The 19,365-nt window shown below is 39.3% G+C and overlaps 1 protein-coding gene across 1 annotated transcript; it reads right to left on the bottom strand.

Annotated features, from left to right (window-relative positions):
• Window positions 1-89: 89 nt before the first annotated feature.
• Window positions 90-19,346, bottom strand: themis (thymocyte selection associated). Its single transcript, XM_067416711.1, has 6 exons — window positions 19,031-19,346; window positions 17,931-18,068; window positions 11,144-11,605; window positions 8,950-10,019; window positions 2,282-2,402; window positions 90-1,925 (listed from the first exon to the last, which is right to left on the bottom strand). The coding sequence occupies exons 1-6, from the start codon at window positions 19,119-19,121 to the stop codon at window positions 1,753-1,755; spliced, it is 2,055 nt and encodes a 684-aa protein (XP_067272812.1). The 5' UTR covers window positions 19,122-19,346; the 3' UTR covers window positions 90-1,752.
• Window positions 19,347-19,365: the final 19 nt, after the last annotated feature.

The raw sequence follows: 19,365 nt of genomic DNA, 5'->3' as shown, positions 1-19,365 counted from the left end.
AAAATAGTTTGGAAAAACTGTGGAAAAATACAACCACTTTTAATTATATGACTTTATATAACAAGATACTGTACAAGACTGTACAAAAAACTGTGATAAATCTAACCTTAGGTTAACAATAATACTAAAACAAATTATTCCACTGGCTTACATAAAGAAAACAAGCCAATATGCAGATTGAATGGGCAAATAAAATACACATCAACCTGTTCTCAGTAAGCACCATTGCAGCCTAGCGAGCCTTGCAATGTTATGCCAAAAAACACTAAAAGGTTCACAATAAAAAGACTCAATTTCTAACATCTTTGTTGTCAATATTGAATTTTTGTCCAATGCCAATAAATTTAATTCATCATGTCATTGTAATGTAATGATACTATTTGGCTGACGCAGAAATGTTAACTCTGGTTAAAACGGCTCACCCTTGAAAGCATCGGTAAACAGGCTCTAAAGGGAGTGTTTGGCATCTGTACATTGATGTGTTTCTCTTGGACAAGCACCAGTATCCGAGGCCATGGGGAGTGAGAATGGGTTGTGATCCAGTCGCTTGTATAACCGTGATATGATCTCACATGATTTTTCCAAACATTAAACTGTCTGACCTGGTACTGAATTTGCTAGGAAGCCCATCAGTGTTTGTATATGCAGAAATAAAGATGTTTTAATCATCCAGCCTAAAACCCTTCTGAGATTTATGATTAAGCAATCACTTTTCTGATATGATACCCACCTAAACACAGCACAATTTTGCTTTTTAAGAATTCATTAACAGCAACATAGTGTCTGCCCAGATTCGGCCAACATCTGGTTTCCACATGTACCAGATGTGGGCCAGATCTGGGCTGACACTATGCTGCTGCCTGGGTGTGAACTAATATACTTTAACCTGTTTGCTTGAAGCTTGGCATTAATCCCCATTAAGAAAAGCATTTCCAAAAATCAGTGTACATTTTTTGCAATGGGGTTTAAAAACACTGAAAGACCTTAAAATAATAAATTATTAGCATTTCACCATATGTATAATAGCAAAAACCCCAGTGTTAAAATAACTCTCCTCAGAGTTTGAGTCCACACTCAAGAGTGTTAAAAGTAACTCCGAAGCTGTGGTAAAATTAATGAGATAATTAAATGATTAACTGAGTGATGATTATGCATTAGTGATGAACACATGCTGTTGACAAGCAGCACCACTGAAAGACAGAGTCACAATTTAGGTCACCATTGTGCTGATCAGTTATAACAGCCAGATAACAGACTATTTCCTTTAAGGGATAGTTCACCCAAAGATGAAAATTCTGTCATAATTTACTCACCATTGTTAAACACAAAAGAGGATATTTGGAAGAATGTTTGTAACCAAGAAGATAGAGCAATCATTAACTACCATAGTAGAGAAAAATACTATGGTATTCAATGGTTGCTCTATCTGCTTAGTTATGAACATATTCCATGGGGTGAACATATCATGTGGTTGAACTATCCCTTTCAGTGATTCTGCTTGTTAACATCAGGTGTTTATCACTAATGGTCATTAAATCTCAATGAATCACTTAATTATCTCATTGACTATCACTGCTTCTGAGTTCATTTTAACACTCTTGATTGTGGACTCAAACTTTGAGGAGTGTTAAATTAACACTTGTTTTTTTGTTGTGTGTATTAAATAAATAAGCATTGGTAATGCCATTAATTTAATGTGAAATGGCTTTTTTTCCCTTATGTGTTGCACCATGTTTTGTTTCCATAGTATACCTATATTGTGTTACTTGGATTTCCTTTCTCGCCTACGTTATGCTTTTCATGGTATTCCCTTCTTATGTTGTCAAGCTGATCCTCATCTATATATTCATAATCATGCACATCATTATCGCCATCCTCGTTTTTTTTGATGGAGATGTCATCCAAGCTTCTGCCCTTGGCAAGAGCTGAGGGGGAATCAAAGGAACACAAAGTTTGGGTGAGGACACAAATACACACAAGCCTTAAAACACAGCCTGTTAAAGGTGAAGTGTGTCATTTTTTGTGTTAAAATACCTTCTCATGTCCAACCTAAATATGTAGAGCAAATTATAAAAGCAACTAGGTTAATTTCCTGAAAAGAAAACAACTTGAAAAAGCTGACTCAACCCAATAGCAATGGCAAATAGAGAAAGGGTAAAAAAAAACCTGTTTGAAAATAGTCATTATTTTTGTGGTTCTAGTTGGTGACACTAGACATCACACACTTCACATTTAACATATGCTGATAAACACTAAAAAGAAAGTTGCTGAATATTCCTACCTTTCTGCAGGGTAGGTTTTGGAAATGTGACTGGACTAGAGGGAATCTTTTTGTCATTTCCATTTTTTGAGTCACTGCATTGCACAAAGTCATCTTGTTTAAAAGGTTCGACACAAAGACTCTGTTACAGGGATGACAGAACATAAGGAAATTACATGATGTAAATAATATGTGAAAATAAAAGTTGTATTACAGTATTTTTAATTGCTTTGGCAATTTATCAGTTTTTCAAATCTTCTAGAACAAAACATTGACAAACAGATAGCAGATTTTGAATGAATGATCTTTGAAAATTTACCAATGTGAACATTTAAACCCCCTGGTCCTCTTCAGCCGAAAAATGACCAGAAAAATTTTTACTTTTTGAAATTGTAATTATTTTTGCTTCATCGGAATGGGATGACACTTGGTGACTTTTGTTTCATTAGCTTTGTGAACACACACTCACAAAAAAAATTACAGACATAGAAAATGAATGGGAAATACGGAAAGCTGTTGAACACATTGTAAATGTGTAAAATTAAATCAATAATTCAGCCACAATGCAGTGGGGGGAAAAACAGCAAGGAAGAAGTTAAACTCTAAAACATCCAGAGTGCAAAACAGACACACCCAAATTCACTCAATTATACACACAACACACTATTATACACACAAATTAATTGGTGTGGTTGTAACAATATGGTAAAATTGAGCAAAAAGACTCAAATAAGAGGTTGAAATCTGTGATAAAGCATACCTGTTTATTTTTGTTAAATATTTATTGAATTTTGATGTTATGTATAAGAAAATGTTCTCATCTCTATTCAGGTATGAATGTAGTAAAACATATGCCACCACTTACACTTCAAATCAACATTTCAAACAAAAACAATCTAAACCTTGAAAAAAAGTAGTTTTTGAGAAACCCCGTTGTTCAATCAACTCTCCTCTGAGTTTGAGTCCACACTCAAGAGTGTTTAAAGTAACTCTGAAGTGAGCTTTAAAGTTAATGAAGCAATTAAGTGATTCATTGAGTGATGATTGAACATTAGTGATGAACACCTGCTGTTAACAAGCAGAATCACTGAAGGGAAGAGTCACAATTTTAGGTCACCTTTATGGCAATCAGTGTTTGCTTTAGTTGAGCTCTTGACCCTTGGTTTTCAATGTTAGATTTTGTCTGGTTGCAGTAACTAACTTGTAGTAGCAGCCAAACAATGTAGAAAAGAATGTGGTCATGTGTTATTGGTTATTTTTTACGTATTCATCATGTTGTGACCAAAATAACTGATTTCAGAGTTAGATTAATCTTACTCCATGTGTTTCTATAGCATAGGATCTGGCATTTTTAATATATTCAGTGGGATTTTTAAAATGTTTAATTTAGACTTCAACAATTATATAAATTTCAACAATGGTGACCATCAAAAAGCTTTTTTTCTGAGAGTTGGATCTGAATATGTTGTTTGTCACTGTTGTTGAGATTCATAAACTGATTCTTGATGTGTGTGTGCGTATGTCAATTTTTTTTAAAAACAAAAGTGTGCATAATCTCATTCATTCACATCACATGGCTGAAAATTAAAACATCAAATGAACACATCCCCCAAATACAGGTCCTTCTCAAATAATTAGCATATTGTGATAAAGTTAATTATCTTCCATAATGTAATGATAAAAATTAAACTTTCATGTATTTTAGATTCTTTGCACAACGACTGAAATATTTCAGGTCTTTTATTGTTTTAATACTGATGATTTTGGCATACAGCTCATGAAAACCCAAAATTCCCATCTAAAAAAATTAGCCTATTTCATCCGATCAATAAAAGAAAAGTGTTTTTATTACAAAAAAAGTCAACCTTCAAATAATTATGTTGAGTTATGCACTCAATACATGGTGGGGAATCCTTTAACAGAAATGACTGCTTCAGTGCGGCGTGGCATGGAGGCGATCAGCCTGTGGCACTGCTGAGGTGTTATGGAGGCCCAGGATGCTTCGATAGCGGCCTTAAGCTCATCCAGAGTGTCGGGTCTTGGGTCTCTCAACTTTCTCTTCACAATATCCCACAGATTCTCTATGGGGTTCAGGTCAGGAGAGTTGGTAGGCCAATTGAGCACAGTAATACCATGGTCAGTAAACCATTTACCAGTGGTTTTGGCACAGTGAACAGGTGCCAGGTCGTGCTGAAAAACCAAATCTTCATGTCCATAAAGCTTTTCAGCAGATGGAAGCATGAAGTGCTCCAGAATCTCCTGATAGCGAGCTGCATTGACCCTGCCCTTGATAAAACGCAGTGGACCAACACCAGCAGCTGACATGGCTGACATGACATCACTGACTGTGGGTACTTGACACTGGACTTCAGGCATTTTGGCATTTCCTTCTCCCCAGTCTTCCTCCAGACTCTGGCACCTTGATTTCCGCCTAACAAGCAAAATTTGCTTTCATCCGAAAAAAGTACTTTGGACCGCTGAGCAACAGTCCAGTGCTGCTTCTCTGTAGCCCAAAGTGTCTTGACCTGGGGAATGCGGCACCTGTAGCCCATTTCCTGCTCATGCCTGTGCACGGTGGCTCTGGATGTTTCTACTCCAGACTCAGTCCACTGCTTCCGCAGGTCCCCAATGTCTGGAGTCGGTCCTTCTCCACAATCTTTCTCAGGGTCCGGTCACCTCTTCTCGTTGTGCAGCGTTTTTTGCCACTCTTTTTCCTTCCCACAGACTTCCCGCTTCATGATATGCTAATTTTTTGAGATGAAAATATAGGGTTTTCATGAGCTGTATGCCACAATCATCAGTATTAAAACAATAAAAGACCTGAAATATTTCAGTTGGAGTGCAATGAATCAATATATGAAAGTTTAATTTTTATCATTACATTATGGAAAATAATGAACTTTATCACAATATGCTAATTATTTGAGAAGGACCTGTAGACAGAAATTGGTCTTAGCATGGTATCAGTTAATCAGGTCACTACATGATGATTATGTAACTATCAAATACAACCAACACCTGAAGACAATTTCTCTAAGCTTTATTTGCAAATGTGTTTAACATAACAAATGTGTTTTATAAACACACAGTTGAAGCCAGAAAAAAATTGGACAAGGTTCAAGAGCCCAACTAAAGCAAACACTGATCAGCATAATGGTGAGCTGAAATGGTTATTCTGTTCTTTTTGTTAACATCATGCGTTCATCACTAATGGTCAATCATCACTCAATCACTTGACTATCTCATTAACTTTTCACTGCTTAAGAGTTACTTTTAACACTATTGAGTGTGAACTCACACTCTGAGGAGTGTTAAATTAACACTGGGGTTTTTTCTGTGTATACAGGAAGTGCCCCTAGCAGTGTAAAGCGCATCCTGTTGAATTATGCAATAAGACAATGCAATTATGTAATGTAATGCAAGTATCGAGCTGTAAAGCCATGGTGTCATTTCGTGGAATAACCATTCAAATTATTTTCAAAATTATTTTGAAAGCCTTTCTGTCAACACACTGAAAGACAATATGTCTATGTTCTTTTGTGTTTTGAATGCTATATATTTACAGATAATTTCTGGAATGTCTTGAACTTTGTTACAACACATTCTTTGGATATTTTTACTATATGCATAATAATGTCAATAAAGGACTCTTTCAATAAATCACATGATGCAGGTTTAATTAAACTATGTGGGTATCTTAAGCAATTACTCTGATGATAGTGATACTTAGGATGGACTTTAAAAAAATGTATCCATTATCCAATATCCATGTATTGAGCATTGGCAGATTTTTTCAAATTATTAAATATCAAACAGTGTAGTAAGAAAAAATACACCTATTGTACATTCAATTTAAAAAGGATTTTGTGCAGTGTAACTCATTAACCATAACATGAGTACATTTTACATGTATTTTCTTCAAAGAATGTTAATGCTTCTGCATTTGGCTTTGTTTGGGTCTGATGTAAACTGAATTTTGATTATCAGCGTGAGAAATAAGAGCCACCCATCTTATTTGCTTCTAAGGACAAAACTCTGAATATTCTTTCAAACATGTCGAGCCACAGACTTTGGCAAATCCAAGAACTACTTTCAAATTCAGTGACTTATTCATCATAAACTCAAGTTTGTTCTCTAGCAGACTGATGAACCCAGTATGTTGTAGAAAGCTGTCAGATTGGAATTGGTTTGTAGGGTTTGCAGGTGAGCTGTCTAAATGTTTGGGGTGTAGAATGAACAACACAAGAATAAGGACAGAGTAACAAACACCCAAAGCTATTCTGCCAGCTAACAAGTGAATCAACTTTTTATTGATCATTTTAAAATGATCCCGTCCATTGTGGATCTTCGGTTTTGCTTTGGCCATGTTCCCACCGAAATTATCCAAAACAATTTATCCCAGGAACTTTTTTTCCCCCAGACCTGTTGCTGTCTACGTGTCCATCGCAGCCTAAAATTCTGTTATGACTGCATGCGACTTTCTAGTTCCCACTTGATTTCGTTCTCCACACATAAACTTAATAAAGCCTGAACCTCGTTTTCGGTCCATTGACCATATTTTTAAAAAACTGCTGCGTGAACTCAACCAATCAGCATGTTCAGCAAACAAGTCCCATCCCTGAAAGTTCATGAACATGGAAAAAGTACCAACACGTGAACAGGACTTTTTGAAGGGGAAATTTTCTGGATCTTCATTTAGACCCTGGTCCCAGCGGTCGAACCACCCCAAAGTCCCTAGTTCCTGGGGAAAGTTCCTGTGATGGAAACGCAGCTCTTGTTACTAAATTAAGAGTATTTTCCCACACAGAGCTCAGTGCTAAACCAATAGGTTTGCTATTGGTTAGGGTTGTGCGATTAATCGTAATCATATAAAATCATGATGTGTGCATGTATGGTTTCTAAACCGCAGAAAAGTGTGATTTTTCTACCATCCCCTTAAAGGGGATCCCCTTCACGTCACATCTAAAAACGCAGACCATGCCACTTTCTCATTTCAAAAAGTGGCCGTGAATGTACGCTTGGCATGGTGTCTGCCATTGCTTAGCAATCATGAGTCGTGTTCTCCACAAAGACGAGTAAGTTTCATCAATCAGAAACAAGATATATTTATGAAGATGTACAGCGACCTTCAGCTGTTTGTCCATTTTGGCTGAGTTTTCAATGTTGTTATGGAAAAGGTGAAGCTGGTTCTTGCTAGGGATGGTGAAAACTGAAAATGTTCTTGACCGACCACCGAGCCTCATTAGCCGGTTGAAACCGGTTAACCGATTAGTTTAAAATATGCTGCGCTATTTGAAATAGCTGCGAGCCGTGCCTGCAATTTCGCAACGCTGTTGCATCTCTCTATGATCTCTCTGCCTCCCGCTCTCTCTCTCACACACACACACATACCGGCGCCGCCACCTCCCTTCCACTCACGTCACATTTTAAAAATTCCCTACAGCGCGAAACATGAGTCCCGCAAACGCGGCGCCGAGGAGCTTGTTTGTAATTGACAAACAAATGGCTCCTTAGATTCGAAATGGTTTGTGTACAAGGTGATCGCGTTAAAAAATAAAGGCATTTGTCTGGTGTTAGAAGCTCATTTGAAACATAGCCGCGGCTCATTTAAGAAAATGACAGCTCCGAAGAGTCACCACTTTATCGAGGTAGTGCTAACAATAATAAAGAAAAAAGATGATGATCAACACCTTATGTGTTACCACTGAAATGTAGATGTAATATATTTCCAAATGTAAGCCCATCTTATGCGGAATGACACTTCATAATGTCGTCTGCCCTGACTCTAACCTCGAGTGTTTACTTTTTGCAAACCTTGTGAGCGCGCAAACCCAAATGCTGTGACCTCGCACCAAATGTTTTTATTGGTTTATTAAGCACAAACAGGCGAGTTATGAAAAATTGAGTGTGAGGGATTTGTTCACTTCACACAAAAAGATTTCGTAATGAGACGCTAACTGTAGTAGCGTCCAATGTCTATAATAGCCTAATTTAGAGATCACTTTTTTTTAACCGACAACGGAAAACTTTGATTGGTTAACGTTGATACGGTCAACCATCAGTCAAACGGTCATCGGTTAACATCCCTAGTTCTTGTCACAAGCTGGTGGCCTTCTGAAAAGCTGAGATGTTTTTTTAACTTGCCGTGCCGTGGACATGTCTCCAAAAATGTGTGCATGTCTACATTTAAAATAACAAAACGTGTGCAACGTCAACTGTAGTGTGCAGTCTGAATGCAGCACACCTTAATCTAGTGCAAAAGCAGAACAGAGTCTGTTTACCAATACAACATGGAAGACAGAACAGAAACAGGGAAGGTGAATTCAGGGCAGGATAAGGACCAAAAAAGGAGATAAGAAGTATCATTTGCGAGACCTTTCAAACTTTCAATGCAGCAACACATTGAAATTATTAAGAGCCATTCACACAGATTTTTGCAGTTAAAAACAGGAGATGCTGGTCTAGAGATTTTTAAAACTTGAACTTTTTTTACTATGATATGTAAGAAAATATTGTTTCAAAACTGTGATCAAAATCGGAATCGAAATATTGCTAAAAAAAAATCGTGAAAGATAGGAAATCATTTTCATCATGCCAATTCCCAGCAAATTTAAAAATGACATACATTTTAAGGCTGCGATTTGATCATGAAATCCGTAAAACCAAATGCAATAAAATATATAGTTTACCTTTGGAGAGCAGCTTGAGGTCTCACTGTTCGCGCTCTCAGATCTGGATGAGAGCATCTTGGGGGGTCGTGGTGGAGGAGGTTTGGGCTTTTTTGGAGGCCGTGGAGGGGGTGTAACTGTAGCGACAGCGTACCTCCTGAGTGTGTAGTAACAATCCTCTGAGATCTCCTCAATGGCTGACAGTCCACCACATGTTGAACTCTCGCCATCCCAACGTTGTTTTATGTTAAGGATTAAGTCTGTACGATTTACTGGCACCTCCCTGAACTCTGAGAGGTCAACATTTGAAATGAGGAGGCAAGGGTCTGAGATCTCCTCCTCAATGTGCAAACCAGGCACTCCAGCCAAAACATCCACCTTTAACGAGAGGTCACGCACAGACACTTTGACGTTGAAAGGTAGTGGGAACCATCGGCATATTTCCGCAATGGTATATTGGCGCTTATCCTTAACAAGCTCCATGAATCCCCCCTCCAAACACATGGGGAGGCACACAGGCTCCTTCACCTCGGTCCCATGGCTTTTCCCTGTGACTTTCAGACATTCAAAAGAATCAGCTGCCTTCTCGATCCCATTGTGTGAAACCGCACAGCTTTTGCCTTTTGTCACTAAAAACTCATCTCCAGCCATAACAGAAACGAGCCCATTGTACACCGACTCAAACTCTCTGGTGGCGACCACGCGTATCTGTTCGGTCTCGCTGCGCGCCCGTTCCAGATCGTAAGCGGTGGGGAATTGCCGAGGCCGCCGCTTGAAGCGTCCATTATAGGACTCCGGGATAAGAAAGTGTTTTGCTGATTCACGCCGCATTTCCGAGGCCAGGATTCGTTTGGCATAAAAAGCATGATGAATGATCACCTGTGTGGAATGGAAAAGGGACTCCAGCTCTGGTGAAAGCTTGAAATGGCTTTCACTTGACAGCTTGGCCAACACAGGAAAAAACTCCGGAGGCCTCTTAAAAACATCCGAAAGAGTTAGAGGCTGAACAAAGGAGTCACAATCAATCTGTTCTGTGACGTCCACTACCTCCACGTCCAAATTTGACGGGATGAGCAGAAATTTCTCGCTGACTGTGGAAAGAAAGAGTCCAACTTTAAAGTAGTGTGGAACAGAACACACACACACACACACACGCACACATGTTGGTCTATGTGGTTTACAGGGACTCTCCATAGGCGTAATGATTTTTATACTGTACAAACCGTATTTTCTATCCCCTTACACTGCCCCTAAACCTACCCATCACACACACACACACACAGCCCCTAAACCTACCCATCACAGGAAACATTCTGCATTTTTACTTTCTCAAAAAAACATCATTTAGTATGTTTTTAAGGCCTTTTGAATTATGAGGACATTTGATATGTCCTCATAAACCACATTTATTGTGTAATACCAGTGTAATACCCATGTAGTTATACAAATTTGTGTCCTCATAAACCACATAAACAGGCTCACACACAGACACACACACACACACTCACACACACACACATTGGGCTTTATTCGTGATACATGAGCAGAACGGATATTTGTGTAAGCCAATTTACTAAAGGTACAGATGGATTTATAAAATGTTTTTACTAAGAAACTCTTTCCACTCGTGTTTGATGAATAAAGCCTAATGATGTTCCCAGCAAGTCTTTTAAATTCATCTTCAGGCAGCAAAAACATCTAACCCTAAAACAAACCCTATTAATCTCAAAGGCTGTTCACACTTGTGGTTCGGACCAAAATAGAAAACAATGCATTTAATCCTGGTTCATGAAGTATATTATATTATATATAACTGTGTGGTTTGCTTTAATCCAACCAAACCTGCCTGTGTGAACACGCCCGAAATGTCCTTTAAACAATATACATTTACTTCAGAAGTTAAACAGACATCATATCATATCTTGGTTTCAGACAAATCTAACTAAGAAAGAAAAATAAACAATTTAAATGGAAAACAAATGTTTTTTTTTTCTAATGTAATTGGCAAACAGCATTTTCTTAAAGCATACATCGCATTCAATTTTGTTAGATTTCTCTGCAATCAAAACATAGTATGTTTGGTTCTTTTGGTTTAGATTTTTTTACAGGAAAGGAAAACAAGACAAAAAAAAAAGTTTGCTGCAGTGTGGCTATAATCTTGTTAACTAAAAATGTGCACACTACTGAATAAAAATGAAACTATTGTCATACTCACGACTTGTAACAGCCTTTAGTTCATACACGGGGGTCAGGATCAGCTCTCCAGATATATTCTCCAACAAACTGGAAAATAAGTAGTCCTTCTTGGCCGGAGCTTTGACCTCAGTTACAGTCCTCTTTCTGCCTTTGGAGATTTTCCACTCCGCGATCTCTTTCAGGGTATAAAACTGGTCGTCCTCGCACTCTATAAATTGTCCTTGCTGGGAGAAGCTCAGGCTGAAGCAGAACTTGGGCTCTCGGTGTAGCAGCTCACACTGCACATGGCCATCATTGAGGTTGTGTTTGACGGCAGTGATTCTGAAGCTGTCTCTCTCCCTGATGATGCCCTGTGGCAGACGAATCTCCAGACAGCTGAAGAACACCGGCTGGCCTAGCCGATGGGAGCCGATATTCAATGAGCCAGCTATTTCCCGAATGCTTCGGTACGGCTGACTGTCAGACACCAGTTTAAACAAACCTGCCAGACAGAGTGCAAAGACAAAATCAAGCTATTAGGAGACCAAAGTTGGTGAGAATGTGGACTACAGCGCCCTCCACTAATATTGGTGCCCTTGGTAAATATGAGCAAAGGTGGCTGTGAAAATACATTTGCATTGTTTATCCTTTTGATCTTTCATTCAAAAAATTTAAATAATTCTAACCTTTCGTTTGAAGTAAAACAATTGAAAGTGGGGGAAAATCTCATTATGAAATAAATGATTTTCTCCAATGTATGTTGGCCACAATTATTGGCACCCATAGAAATTCTTACGTGTAAAATATCTCTAAAGGAGGCCTTTATGTAAGTTTTTACATCAGGGCAATAATTAAGAACTTCCTATCAACTAAAGATGTTATGAATCTTTCTGGATGAGCACATGTGCCTATATCGTCCTAATGCAGGTGAGTTTGAGTGGACAAAGACTCTGACAGATCACAGATGGAGAATCGCAGAGATTATTGAGTCTTGGGCTTAGAAAGGCTAAATCGATGATCAAACAGCTCCTACGTTACCACATGTTGTTTGGGAGGGTTTGAAGAAAAATCCTCCTCGCTCATCCAGAAACAAACTCCAGCAGATTCAGTTCAGACACGACTGGATCTTGAGACGGATCTGGTTCTGTGCTCAGAGGACACTAAAAGAGCTTTTTGGCAGCAAACACACCAGATGGGATAAAGCCCCATTACGGTTAAATACACCGCTGGAGCTTTAATGTTGGGGCCTATTGTTTTGCTGGAGGTCCTGGACTTCTTGCTCAGATTCATGGCATCACGGATTCTAGCAAAGAGCAACAGATAAAAACTCAAAACCTGACGCTTCTGCTAGAAATCTGATAATGGGCCGTGGTTGGATCTTCCATCAGGACAATGATTCGAAACAAACATCAAAATCAACACAAAAATGGGTCACTGAGCACAAAACGAAGTCGTCCCAGTTCCTAATCCAAACCCTAGAGAATGAGTGATGAACTGAAGAGAAGAGCTGGAATCTGGAGCATCTGGAGAGATTCTGGATGAAGGAATGATCTCTGATCTCCAAACTCAGGCATTACTGAAAAAAGTCTAACATTGCTGTTGTTCGTTTAATGTGTATTCTCTCATTGAAATAGCTTACAATTAATATTTTTTTCATCATTAAAAGTAAACATTTTAGTTTATATTTATGGTTGAATCCATTTTTTTACATGGATACAATATAAATTGGCAGCGGGACATTAAACTGAATTTATTAATTTGATCAGAGTATTTTTATTAGATGAAGCATGATTTGAACTGACTTCAGCCACACCCATGAAATAAACTGAAGAAAAAAGAAGACATTAAATCTCTGAAGATCTCAGCAGAGGAGGATTAAACAACTCCACAAACAGTATGACCAGCTTCACGCTGCGCATTACTAACCAGACTGACTTTATTTCTGTCATAATGAAAATAATAGTAATTTGAGTGTTTGTGTTAGTTGGGTGCTTGACCCTTAAATTGTTACCATTAGTTTTTCTCTGGCTACTTTTACTGTGTGTTTATAAAACACTTTTGTTATGGCAAGAGAAAAAGAGTGCAGATGATGTTTGTTATCTGAACCCATCACTGAACCCATTCAGAGTCTAATGCTCTATTATAGAGGTAATGTGTTATTCATTTTAGTATTTATAATTACAGCCATGTGATTCTACAGCACAACTTCCAGGACAGTCGCGGTAATCAAATAACATGCAGATTAGAAAATAAAATTAGTGCAAAAAACATTTTAATTGAAGCTTTACACAGACATCAAGAATCGGTGTATGAATCTCAACAATGGTGATCACACACAAAAAAATTGTTTTGTTCCAACCTAAAATAATTCGTTTGATCAACTTTTTCAAAGTGGTTGCATGGATTTAAACTCTTCAGGTTAAACTAATTTAAATTATTTACTTTGAGTCAATGTCAAATATTTCGTGTGAGTGATTACTCCAAGTTTTTTAAGTTGATCCAAGTTTTTTGTTTTTTCCAGTGCAGGAGAAGACTCAGAGCTGAGGATAAGGCAATAATTGTTGCCAATGTAAACTAGAGAAAAACATTTATTTCATAATGAGATTTTCCCTCCACTTTCAATTGTTTTACTTCAATGAAAGGTTAGAATTATTTTTTATTTTTTTAATGAAAGATCGAAAGAATAAACGATGCAGATTTATTTTCACAGCCACCTTTGCTCATATTTACCAACGGTGCCAATATTAGTGGAGGTCGCTGTATAATAAGAGTACAAACTTGATGCTCTAGCAAAGACTTTAGATATGGAAAGATGGTGAATTTGATGTTTCCCCATTCAAAGAGATTAGAGCTGCCTGAAATAGCTGCCCGAGAGGCGTTTCTTAGATGGCTGCCGAGTCAAAGGACTCGTCTAAAAAGTGACATTGTGCCTTAGCCACAATAAGACATGCCCAATGGAAAAGAAAAGACACTTTTTCACATCTTAGCAGTTACATGTCCATCATCTCTAACTCAACTGATGATGGTCCCATGTAATGCTATCCGGGACAACCTTAGGGTGGTGTGTGATGCACAGCTGACCTTTACACAACATATTCGTATTTGATGAATTCAGTAGGATCAAATCTTTGCAAGGCAGCAGCGTGTTTGGCCTTTAATGAGCCTAAGACAGCACGTGTTCCCGCTTCACTGCTCACAACAGGTTCAGGACACTGATGTTTGCGTACTTCCTCTCACTTTTACACCCAGATCTCTCCAGAAGACTGAGTGAGCGACGCTTCATCGTACAACACCAAGAGACACAAAATCACCTTTTATCTAGGATCTTCTCAGTCCAATAAGAACAGCTGAGCACCTTCCTGACTTTAAACGTTAATTGTATCACTGTTTGGGCTAAAATCATCGTCATACAGGAGCATGGCCTGCCTGTAAAATAAAATAAATAAAAGGGATGCACAGAAAAACTAAAATAAAAAAAACTATTGAGGAAAATCAAAATCACTGGTTTCAAAAAATGGATTATCATGGCTGAGCAGACGGGGAGATTTGCAACACGACTTCCTCCATTTACATCTACTGGACCCACAAAGACTGAACAAAATGGAAAGCCGACATCTGACAACTGTGAAAGTAACAAACGCACGCATACTCGATAATGTGTTTTAATCCCATGCCTGTGCACTTTTTAGTGTTTTAGAACAGAATGTTTTTGAAATAGTTCATTTTAAACATTTTAATTAAACACGAATATAATGAAATGGAGCAGAATTGGAAAAAAGGGGCTGAAAGTTATTTCATAAACAAAACTACAGTATGTACACATTTTCAATTGATGACATGGGGAGAAATATAGACTTTTGAGATATCATATTAATAAAAACAAAGCAAAACTGCATCTGAACTTACAGATTTTCAGTTTAATGCAACTGATCTAGTTTATTATTTAGTTTATTTCTGGTGCATTTCACCCAACAATAACCAGATCACTTAATTTGTTTCAGAAAGTTGCTTTCCAAACAGAAAAATTGTCATGACAATGAAATTTAACTTTGAACAGATTTTAAAACATCTGTATGTCCGTCATGTTCCCATGTTATATTGTAGCCACTTTGGCAACACTTGATTTTTGGGTCCGATTCTAACTATGAACTAGTGTCTTATGATCATGCATATTACTGTGATATTGTCTGTTTATGAGCACTTATAAAGCTCATATTAATGCCTTATTCTGCATGAGCTTATTCTACATCCCTTAATCAAACCCAATACCTAAACTTAAATGCTACTAAAACTACCTTACTAACTATTAATAAGCAGTAAATTAGGAGTTTATTGAGGCAGAAGTCGTAGATAATAGTGAATATGTGTTCCCCATACTAAAGTGGGCCCCACTTTATATTAGGTGGCCTTAAGTACTATGTACTTACTGTGTTCAAATTGTATTGCAAAGCACTTTTGCTGATATTGAGGTGGGAAAAGGGTAGAGTTAGGGTCAGGTGTGGTGGTGTGGGTCAGTTTAAGGGTAGAGTTAGGGTCAGGTGTGGTGGTGTGGGTCAGTTTAAGGGTAGAGTTAGGGTCAGGTGTGGTGGTGTGGGTCAGTTTAAGGGTAGAGTTAGGGTCAGGTGTGGTGGTGTGGGTCAGTTTAAGGGTAGAGTTAGGGTCAGGTGTGGTGGTGTGGGTCAGTTTAAGGGTAGAGTTAGGGTCAGGTGTGGTGGTGTGGGTCAGTTTAAGGGTAGAGTTAGGGTCAGGTGTGGTGGTGTGGGTCAGTTTAAGGGTAGAGTTAGGGTCAGGTGTGGTGGTGTGGGTCAGTTTAAGGGTAGAGTTAGGGTCAGGTGTGGTGGTGTGGGTCAGTTTAAGGGTAGAGTTAGGGTCAGGTGTGGTGGTGTGGGTCAGTTTAAGGGTAGAGTTAGGGTCAGGTGTGGTGGTGTGGGTCAGTTTAAGGGTAGAGTTAAGGTCAGGTGTGGTGGTGTGGGTCAGTTTAAGGGTAGAGTTAGGGACAGGTGTGGTGGTGTGGGTCAGTTTAAGGGTAGAGTTAGGGTCAGGTGTGGTGGTGTGGGTCAGTTTAAGGGTAGAGTTAGGGTCAGGTGTGGTGGTGTGGGTCAGTTTAAGGGTAGAGTTAGGGTCAGGTGTGGTGGTGTGGGTCAGTTTAAGGGTAGAGTTAGGGTCAGGTGTGGTGGTGTGGGTCAGTTTAAGGGTAGAGTTAGGGACAGGTGTGGTGGTGTGGGTCAGTTTAAGGGTAGAGTTAGGGTCAGGTGTGGTGGTGTGGGTCAGTTTAAGGGTAGAGTTAGGGACAGGTGTGGTGGTGTGGGTCAGTTTAAGGGTAGAGTTAGGGTCAGGTGTGGTGGTGTGGGTCAGTTTAAGGGTAGAGTTAGGGTCAGGTGTGGTGGTGTGGGTCAGTTTAAGGGTAGAGTTAGGGTCAGGTGTGGTGGTGTGGGTCAGTTTAAGGGTAGAGTTAAGGTCAGGTGTGGTGGTGTGGGTCAGTTTAAGGGTAGAGTTAGGGTCAGGTGTGGTGGTGTGGGTCAGTTTAAGGGTAGAGTTAGGGTCAGGTGTGGTGGTGTGGGTCAGTTTAAGGGTAGAGTTAGGGTCAGGTGTGGTGGTGTGGGTCAGTTTAAGGGTAGAGTTAGGGACAGGTGTGGTGGTGAGGGTCAGTTTAAGGGTAGAGTTAGGGTCAGGTGTGGTGGTGTGGGTCAGTTTAAGGGTAGAGTTAGGGTCAGGTGTGGTGGTGTGGGTCAGTTTAAGGGTAGAGTTAGGGACAGGTGTGGTGGTGTGGGTCAGTTTAAGGGTAGAGTTAGGGACAGGTGTGGTGGAGTGGGTCAGTTTAAGGGTAGAGTTAGGGTCAGGTGTGGTGGTGTGGGTCAGTTTAAGGGTAGAGTTAGGGTCAGGTGTGGTGGTGTGGGTCAGTTTAAGGGTAGAGTTAGGGTCAGGTGTGGTGGTGTGGGTCAGTTTAAGGGTAGAGTTAGGGTCAGGTGTGGTGGTGTGGGTCAGTTTAAGGGTAGAGTTAGGGACAGGTGTGGTGTGTATGGGTCAGTTTAAGGGTAAAGTTAGGGACAGGTGTGGTGTGTATGGGTCAGTTTAAGGGTAGAGTTAGGGACAGGTGTGGTGTGTATGGGTCAGTTTAAGGGTAAAGTTAGGGACAGGTGTGGTGTGTATGGGTCAGTTTAAGGGTAGAGTTAGGGTCAGGTGTGGTGTGTATGGGTCAGTTTAAGGGTAGAGTTAGGGACAGGTGTGGTGGTGTGGGTCAGTTTAAGTGTAGAGTTAGGGACAGGTGTGGTGTGTATGGGTCAGTTTAAGGGTAAAGTTAGGGACAGGTGTGGTGTGTATGGGTCAGTTTAAGGGTAGAGTTAGGCACAGGTGTGGTGTGTATGGGTCAGTTTAAGGGTAGAGTTAGGGACAGGTGTGTGTGTATGGGTCAGTTTAAGGGTAAAGTTAGGGACAGGTGTGTGTGTATGGGTCAGTTTAAGGGGAGGGTTAGGTGTAAGGGATGTGCCAACTGTGCAATTACAAATGTAACTACAGAAATTAATTTCAGACGTAATTACATGCTGGTATTTTTTAAAATGTAAGTACAATGTAAAAAGCATGTATGAACTCAATAAGTGCATTGTATCAAATTATTAGTTACAATGTTAGTACATAGTAGTTAAGGCCACCTAATGTAAAGTGGGTCCCTAAAGTGTTACCAGAATTTCATTGTATAGTGTAACAAAGTGTTTCTTGTACATATGACAATAAACTCTCTTGAATCTTGAATAAAAAGAAAGAAATGAGGCTGGATGAGGCAGGATGAGAAGGGTCTTTAGTGTAAGAAGACTCGTTCTGGTGTGTACCTGGATACTCCACCGGTATGTCGACCTCCGTGTTGTTGGAGCTCTGTGCGGTGAATCTGGTGATGGCGATGTCAATGATTTTCAGCAGATCTCCCGTGGAAAGAGAGCACTCTCTTCCAAACATCTCATACACGCAGCCTGAAAAACACCAGTGTTATCACACTCACATTATCAGCATTCAAGTCCATTTAGTTTGGATTGCATTGAAACTATTTCGGCACAAAACTGAGTACTAGCAGTTAAACATGATGTACATAGTTAATGATATCAGGAATATCAGGCGTCTTAAAGACTGAAAGAGCTAGAAAAGATCAAATAGAGGTTGGTTTCCGCTCTTGATATCATGTGGTTTGAAAATAAACTTTACTTTTTTTCTTCAACTGACAATTTTAGTTACATTCTTTGCTAGAAAATTACCTCTCAATCATTTAAAAATGACATTTTTTTTATTCTTACTTAAAAAAGCATGCAAACTGATTGCCTTAAAATTTAATTAAAGTGAAATAGTAATGGTGTGTTGTGCCGATAAATGCTCAGTTAGTTTAGTTCACTTACACAAGAGCTCGAGCGACTGAAAAGAACTGAGAGTACTTGATCATTTACTTTACATTTACTCTCGTCTTACTATATCTACCATTGCTGTGTTTTGATGCTGAATGTTGAAGTGTGTGTGACTCGAGCTGATCCACTGCGAGATATTGTCACAAATATAGAAGGATTATATCAACCTAATTAAAAGACTCACAAGGTTTATGACGTAAGTGTTAGTAATAAAACTGTAATTTATGGGTGTACATGGGTACACATTTTTTTATGGGTGTTGCCAACTTATTCGGGTTTACAGTTCATTTTAAAGGGCCTGTTCTCAAAGCCAAATTACGTAACAGGCTTCCATGGTCTATTTTGTCTTTGTAAAAAGTATTTGTTTAAAAAAGCAGAAAACGTATCATTTATTATGAAACAATTTTCTTTAACATTTCAATTTTGTTTCTCGACGGCATATCATCACCTAGGCCAGACGGTTCGAGATCTTACGACGTTCAAAAATACATAATTACAGCTAATGTTCGGAGCGGATGAATTCTGAGCAGAGGTCTTACCTTGATAGTATATTCCTGACTGGATCTGAAGCACACGGGGGAATGTTTTAGGATCCACAAACTGTGTGAATTCATGCAGTGTTGTAGCCATCTTCTCCTGTTTATGAAGAGGCTCTTCTAGAGCTCTGGATGGGCTGAGAGCGGAGGCTTTGCACTGCCCGAGTCCATAAAACCTGTAACGGAGCGCTGGACGGTGGAGGAAACCCTGCTGCCCTTTTGGCCCTCCAGATGCCCCTGAAGCTCAGAAAAGCAGATTGATAACGAGAGTGAGAGGCATCCTGCGCAGCGGAGGAGGACAGGAAGCCACCTTCAGCACGAAGACCACAACTCAACGC

This window comes from Pseudorasbora parva, chromosome 15 (genome assembly GCF_024679245.1).
Source record: "Pseudorasbora parva isolate DD20220531a chromosome 15, ASM2467924v1, whole genome shotgun sequence".
In the NCBI taxonomy this organism is placed as follows: domain Eukaryota; kingdom Metazoa; phylum Chordata; class Actinopteri; order Cypriniformes; family Gobionidae; genus Pseudorasbora; species Pseudorasbora parva.
Note: the sequence above shows the minus strand (reverse complement) of the source record. Positions and strands in the feature narration are given on the sequence as shown.

Excerpts from the sequence above, each read along its gene's own strand:
- themis (XM_067416711.1), bottom strand. The coding sequence starts at position 19,121 with ATGGCTACAACACTGCATGAATTCACACAGTTTGTGGATCCTAAAACA. Across the intron at positions 18,069-19,030 it reads GTCAGGAATATACTATCAAG|GCTGCGTGTATGAGATGTTT; the intron begins GTAAGACCTCTG and ends GGTGTTTTTCAG. Across the intron at positions 11,606-17,930 it reads CATACCGGTGGAGTATCCAG|GTTTGTTTAAACTGGTGTCT; the intron begins GTACACACCAGA and ends TCTGTCTGGCAG.